Raw genomic sequence first — 6,932 nt, forward strand, 5'->3', positions numbered from 1 at the left:
CTGGACCCAGTTCAGGTCCTTTACAAGTCTTCCTGAAGGGGCCTTTGTGACAGAGCCTCGCTCCTGAATGTTCACGGGTCCTGTGTGCGAGCCGCATGCTCTCCACCTCTGTCCTGTCTCTGCTGTGTCTCTGGGTCCATCTCTGTGTCTGTCTTCCTCCTCTGTCTCTCCTCTGTCTCTGTCTCCATCTCTGTCTCTCCCGTGTCTCCATCTCCTCCTCTGTCTCCGTCTCAGCTCCTGCAGAGACACCCACAAGATGGAGAGTCAGGGCCACTGCAGGGCAGGAAGCTCTGGCTGTGCAGCCAGCTGGCCAGGGTTTGAATCCCACTCCTGCACCTGCTGTGGGGGCAGCTTCAGGCAAGTCGCTTAACACTTCAGAGCCTCGTCTTTTTCTTTGGAAATATAAACAAAATATGATCTGCACGACAAGTTGCAAGTTGCCCTAGGATCTATGACTGTAAGTTCTATGAGATGCAGGTGTGTGTGTGTGTGTGTGCGCGCGCACTGCCCTGGGCGGTCAGTGTTTAGTGTCACTAGCTCAGTGCTCACAGTGACTTTGTAAACTACAGCAAACAGCTACCGCAGGTCACAGGGATCTGTGTCTTCATTCTGAAATCCAGAAGAAAGCAAACACGCCAAAGCCCATTCCGGCAGCCACGAGTGTCTGCTTTCTGAAGCGAATTCGCTAGTGCTTCACTGGCCTGAAAGATGATGTGAATCGGAATTTCCAGCAAATCTGTAACTGAGAGAAGGCTTTCCAATCTCTACAGACTTTCACACAGGGAGTTACTGTATCTTATGCTCTTGGGTGGCAGCAAAACCGTCGTGTGTAATTTCTGCCCTTGATACACATTTAATCTGCTTGTTGCTTTGCTCTCTTCTGTCCTTTGCAGAGCAAAAGCTGCCTCAAGTCTCTGCGAATCAGAATTGCTTGGAAACACCAATTACTCAGCAGGTACTCCTCACAATTCTCTCGACCACCTTTTCAAATGGGTGAAATGAGCGAATCCCTGGAGGCGGGCGTGGGCTCACTACTGTCCGGAGCACGGGGCGGGTGTGCAGAGCCGGGCTCTCAGGTGTCTGTCACCTTGTGGAAGGTGAGTGTCCACCCACTCCAGGCTCTGCTCAGCCTCACTTTCCCAAATCCTAACAGGGAGAAGCAATGGAGAAAACGGCCTTTCCTTGTTCAGGACACCAGAGGACGCCTGCCGCTGGGGCCGGGTCACAGCCCGGGGCCCCTGCCTGTGCCTCCGGGGCGGCCCTGACCTTGTCCTTGACCCCGATGGCACCTCAGGGTAAGTGAGTCAGGGCGTCAGCAGCCCTCGCCCTCAGCAGCTGAGCTTCCCTGGGTGGGACAGGCGGACACAGAGGGCACCCACAGCCGCTCCTCGCCCTGGAGGTCGTCCTCACCGCGTGGGGACTGGCCGGGGACACTGACGCCCCAGCCTCTGTCCTCATCACTCCCATCCCAGGCCCCTCCACCGCATCCCGGGGTGCTGGGGGACTGTGGGAGGGCCCTTCGGGGAAGGAAGGGGCTGGCCCGTGGTCCGGAGCTGCAGGTGGCACCGCCCAATGCAGGGTCGCCCCCTCGGCCTGTCCCGTCTGACGGGAGTCCCCTCCCTCAGGGCAGAGGAAGGAGAGGAGCTCGGGGGGCTCCCGCGGGACGTGCCCCCTTACAGCTGCCGCCTGGAGTCCCTGGGCCCTGTGAAGCACCTGGACTGGGCGGCCGGGAGGCACGGTCAGGATGATGGCAGTGCCAAGCTGAAGCTGGAGCCCGGCAAGGCTGACCCGTTCCCCACCGCCCCGGCCCACGGCGCCTGCCTGCCCTACCTGGGTGCGCAAGGCACCGTCCACTCCCTCCGGAGCTCACCCAGCTCTCACCCACCCAGGCCGCCCCCTGGGGCCTGCGCCAGCCGGACCAGCAGAGCCCTGCGGGACGGGCACCAGGGCCCAGCGCCGCCCCCCACACCCGGCCCCTTCCCCCAGGGGGGCCTGGACAGCAGGGTCCCTCGGCCAGCAGTCCAGCATCTCCCGGTGGGCGGCTACCCCGCTGAAGACAAGCTGCGAGGCCTTCTGATGCCCCCGGGAGCCCCGAGTCACCCCGCGTTGTCACTCGATGTGCCCATCAAGATGGAGAGTGACTCAGGGTCCGAGGACGCGGCGGACGGCTACCGCATGTCCCCAGCCCAGGTGTGGCTGGGGGCCGGCAATCCGGCCAAGAGACAGCTGGTCACCTTCCCCACCAGGATGCACCTTAAGACGGAGCCGGGCGCCAGGCTCCCCCTGTACACCCCACCCCCAGGGCCTGGCCTGCTGGGCGCCCCCCCCAGACCCGGCAGGGGGCTGGCCCCGCTGCACCCCACGTCCTGTGCCTGCCTGGAGCCCCCACCCCGCCTCTGCATGCGGGGCCACCAGCCCTTCAACCTGGGCTGCAACTGCCGGGCTCCCGGGCCAGCTCCCGCAGTCAAGCTCGAGCCCCTAGACTCGCCCCTGTGGGCAGCTCACGGCCAGGGCGGGCCGCCTGGGCTGTTCTCCAAGAGCGCCCCGGCCGCGGGGATGCCCCCCAGGGACACGCAGTGCGCCTTCCTGCCCTAGAGCTGCCGGGCCGCACGGACAGTGCTCTTGCCCGAGCCTTCCCCGAGGGAAGCACATGCAATGGCAAGTTCACCGAAGGTCCTAAGTGCAGGGTGGTCGTCAGCTGCTCAAGGGCGGAGGGTTCTCCTCTGAGGAGCACAGCTCCCCATCCCCACCCTAGGTCATCTCCCCAGCGCCTCGCAGGGAGCAGACCTCGGGGAACAGCCGCACCCTGGTGGCCCGCTGCCAAGACAGCTCATTGGGAGTAAGGCTCACTGAATGGCAGGTGGCCACATGCTCACGCCTGGGAGGAATCTAGAAGTTCAGCCAGAAGAGGCTGATGGCGCCGGGCCACCCTCCACTCCAACATGCAGCGTGTGCTCAAAACGCTGGCCTAGGCCAAGGCAGGCCCGGAGCTGGGATTGGCCAGATCTTGTGCGGTTCTTGCTGCAGTCTCTGGGGTTTCAGCGGCCTCCGATGGAGGTCTGTGCTTATCTGCCCCCCGCTGCATCATGTCACCTGGTGCACAGGGTCGAGTCCAGAAGCACAGCATGAGGGGAAGGAAGGAGCTGGTTCAGGTGTCAGGCTGCCTTGCTGACTGCAGGTCTTCAGATGACTCTGATCATCATCCCAGAAGGAATTAATCGAGACCAGACAGACAGGCAGCATTTTATAAAAAGGAAAAAATTGTGGGGACTTCCCCTGTGGTCCTGCAGTTAAATGCCTGCAGGGGGTGTGGGTTCGATCCCTGGTCAGGGAACTAAGATTCCACATGCCACAGGGTGTGGCCAGAAAAAAAGAAAAAAAATTGTGAAGGGAACACATTCTGAATGTAGGGAATTTAGGTGCAAAAGAAGAAATCAGAAGGCAAAGGCCACCCGCAGTCATCACGGATAGCTCTGGCGGAGGGCAAAGTTCACCACACCTTCGGGGCGACCCCACACCACGGGTGCAGTCTGTGCAGGATGTGACACCAAGGGACAGAGCCACCACGGGGCAGGAGGAAGCTGGTTGGAGACCCTTCCTCTTTATAGCACGAGCATCTGTCCTCAGTCACCCCCTGCCCCAAGAGTCTCAGGACGTGCGGGAGCCCAGCGGGGACTTGCAGTCCCACCGCATTCAGCAAGGGGTCTTTCTCTCTGTCATCTGTGGCTTTGGGGTGTCAGCGTTTAGCTCCTGAGTTGGTGGTGAAGCTATTTGCTTCATTCACGTTGTCGAACTCAGGACAGGGCCAGCAGGACTGGGTCTGCTGGACTCTTAGGCACACCTGGGGGTGCTCTTACCCCTCAGCGGTCTGCTTCTTGGAAGGGCTTCGCCAGGGGCATGGTGGGGGTGGAAGGTTTCTTCCCAGAGTGACAGAAGTTACCCGTCAGACTCCGGGTTGGGCGTTGTCAATTCATGGCTTCATAGGATCCCCAGCAGCCTTCTCTTCTGTGCCCACCCCTTGCAGGGCCCTTACAGAAAGTGACGCTGGTGCCATGCTGCCCCCGCCTTTGCCAGAGTCTCCCCCTCCCCTGTTTTGATGGCAGCACAGCTGCCTGTCAGGACCACCTGCTTCCCACCCTCAGCCGGCTCAGCACCCCTCTCTTCTTGGTTCTCATACTGAGCCCAGCCCACTGTGTACATTTCATCCCTAAGATACGGCGTGGAATTTCAGAAACTTCCTCCTTCCTTTCTATTCACGCCAAGTGCCCAGCTCCTCATGGAAGCACTGTGCCATCTCTCAGAAGTGACTGTCAGCCTCTCTGGAGCTCCCTCTGTGAAGGGAGGGTCCTCAAATGCACCCTCTGCACAGGGGCACCCATTCCTGTCTCGGTGTGGTAGCCGGCAGTCTGCATGTGTGCAACCTTGGACCAGAAAGATGGAGTGGAGAGGCGTCATTGCGTGTTTGCACACTGTAGCCGGAACCCAGCGAAGGACAGCTGCGGCTTGAGGAGGCCCAGCAGTCTGCCCCCAGGGCCATGGTGCCCGAGTGTTCAGATGCACCCACTCCCCTGGACTACGTGCGCCGATTTGGTCCCAGCAGGTGCGTGGCGCGTGGCGACTCACGCTTTGTTGGTGCAGAATCCAGCGCCTGGACATCGGGGCTCCAGTCTCGTGCTCCAGAGATGCTGTCACGCTGGAGGCCCAGGCCCTGACGCGCTGGAACAGTGGCAACAGAGCCTGCCTCCATCAGCACTTTGCTGTTTTACAGCCTTGCCCCCCTGATAAACTGTGCAGAAGGTGATGATGGAACGTGGAATGTCAGATGTGGCCATTTCTGCAGATGTGGCCGTCCCTGCTTTAAAATGTCAGTGACAGCACCAATTTCAGGCCTATATTTTCTGTTGCTGGTAGCTTTTGCCTATATAGCTGAAAAATATTAAAATCAAAGATGATGTAGGAATGGGATGGAAGGGAGGCGATAAACACAACTTATAGTTTATATTTTTGTAGTTTCTATTGGATGAAAAAAGTGTTTAATATCTGGACAGACTTGTTGAATTTTTAAACACAGATGCACTATAATGCAGCCTTTCGTACTATTTCCTCAGTGCCTTTAGAAAGACCTTTCAATTTCCAATACTGTGGTTTGTATTAAATTTATGATATTGATGTAAAATAAAATCATATGTTGTATGTGTTTACTGTAAATGGAAACATCTTCTTAATTTTCCAAATGAAATACCTTATTTCCTTTACAGTGTGTGTAGGCAAATTTACATTCTAAGACTGTCCTTTGCCGCCAGGCTCAGGGCCATGATAAGAGCGAGAGTGGACTTGGGGTCCCAGGAGGAGCCCCCACAGCTGTGCTGTCAGCCCGTCTCCCTTTCCTGCCAGACCTCCTGCCCAGCACCGAGGCCTGGGGGACACCCCAGACTCAGACTGCGCTGTGAGGAGCAGACGCCTGGCCCAATGTCACATGTGTCTCTGCCCAGGACCCGGGGACCAGTGTGTGGGAAGGGCCAGGAGGTCATCTGGGTCCAGGCAGAAACCACCCCCCCCAGGGTCAAGGGAGTCATGTTTTCATTTCTTTCGTTTGGTTGCAGAGCACCTCCAAACCGAATGAGCACTCAGCGCCCCGTATGGCACTCGGAGCTGCCCCGGTGCCAGTCCAGCCCAGCCCAGCCCCTTCCTGCGCCCAACAGGCCATATCCCTCCCTTCTCCACGACTCCGTGTCCCTCCTGGGGAGACTAGGCCAGCCTGCCCCCGCCTGCTGGGTCCCAGCCAACTGCTCCCTGGCCCTGGGGGCCAGCAGTCCAGCCTGCCGTCCCCACACCCACCTCCTCTCCCTGTGTTCTTCAGTCTCATCACGGGGAGACCTGGAGGCTGGCGTCACCCCACCGCATGACTCTCCCACCACCCAGCCTGCCACCAGCGGATGTGTGGGTTGTCTCCAGACTTCCGCTTGCCCAGCAGCTGCCCCGCGCCCTCTGTGTGCTTCCGTGGGACTGAGGACGCCCCCCAAGGTGCTGATGGCACTCCCCTCACCAGGCACTGCCCAGGCATCCTCCTCGGCACCCAAGGGACCCTGCCACAGATACGCACAGCCCATTCCAGGCTGTGGAATGAAGACGCCAGAGGCTGGGTGGCTTATAGACAACAAGCATTTCTTTCTCACGGTTTCGGAGGCCGGGAGTCTGAGACCTGGGTGGCGGCAGGGTCTGCTGACGGCCAGCTTCCAGGTCGCTGGGTCTCTCTGAGGCGTGAGGGGGCACTCAGCTGTTTCATGCGCATCTCCTTCCTTCACTCAACTGCTTGTTGAGTCCATGCTGAATGCCAGGTCCTGGGATGGCGCTGTGGAGAAGGAAATGGCAATCCACTCCAGTATTCTTGCCTAGAGAATCCTGTGGACGGAGGAGCCTGGTAGGCTGCCGTCTATGGGGTCGCACAGAAGCAGACACGCCTGAAGTGACGTAGCAGCAGCCGCAGGGCCGGTGCTGGGGCCACGCTGGGGAAGAAGAGACGCAGAGTCAGGTTGCCGAAGCCGCGTTCCCGTGCACACAGCCAGGGGGCAGGGACAGACAAGTGGCTAAAGGACTTCGTAGGTTCTGTGGTGCGTGGGGAGGGGCTGGGTGCTGCTCAGGCGGGTCGGTTGGGGTCTGATGACCCAGGTGGTGGTTTTGTGGGTGAGGCGGCCTCCAGCCAAGACTTGACAGAAACACGGATCGCGCGTGGAGGAAGCTGGAGTGAGAAGGTGAGGAGAGAGTGGGGAAGAGGCCAGGCAGGGGTGGCAGGTCACAGGCAGGTCTGGGTGAGGGGGCCACCAGAGGGCTTGCGGTGAAAATGACGCCAGGCGGTGGTCTGAGGGCCAGATAGGCTACAGGAAGGCGAGGGCCCCCAGCCTCCACAAAGACCATGCTGGTGCCGCGAGGCA

General features: G+C 59.6%; 1 protein-coding gene across 4 annotated transcripts in view; it reads left to right on the forward strand.

The window, feature by feature from the left end:
• Positions 1-5,208, forward strand: part of AHRR (aryl hydrocarbon receptor repressor) — an 87,173-nt gene extending 81,965 nt beyond the window's left edge. For 2 of the 4 annotated variants that reach the window (XM_086362335.1, XM_086362336.1), the window contains exons 9-11: positions 894-955; positions 1,154-1,295; positions 1,626-5,208. In XM_086362335.1, coding sequence (XP_086218461.1) covers positions 894-955; positions 1,154-1,295; positions 1,626-2,595 — 1,174 coding nt within the window. In that variant the 3' untranslated portion in view covers positions 2,596-5,208. Of the gene's footprint in view, positions 1-234; positions 358-893; positions 956-1,153; positions 1,296-1,625 lie in introns of all 4 variants that reach the window. The other 2 variants (XM_086362338.1, XM_086362337.1) reach the window with 2 other exon arrangements.
• The last annotated feature ends 1,724 nt before the right edge of the window (positions 5,209-6,932 follow it).

The sequence above is a fragment of the Bos grunniens genome, chromosome 20, assembly GCF_055505025.1.
Source record: "Bos grunniens cultivar Pamir isolate PY7600 chromosome 20, Bosgru_T2T1.0, whole genome shotgun sequence".
Lineage (NCBI taxonomy): Eukaryota > Metazoa > Chordata > Mammalia > Artiodactyla > Bovidae > Bos > Bos grunniens.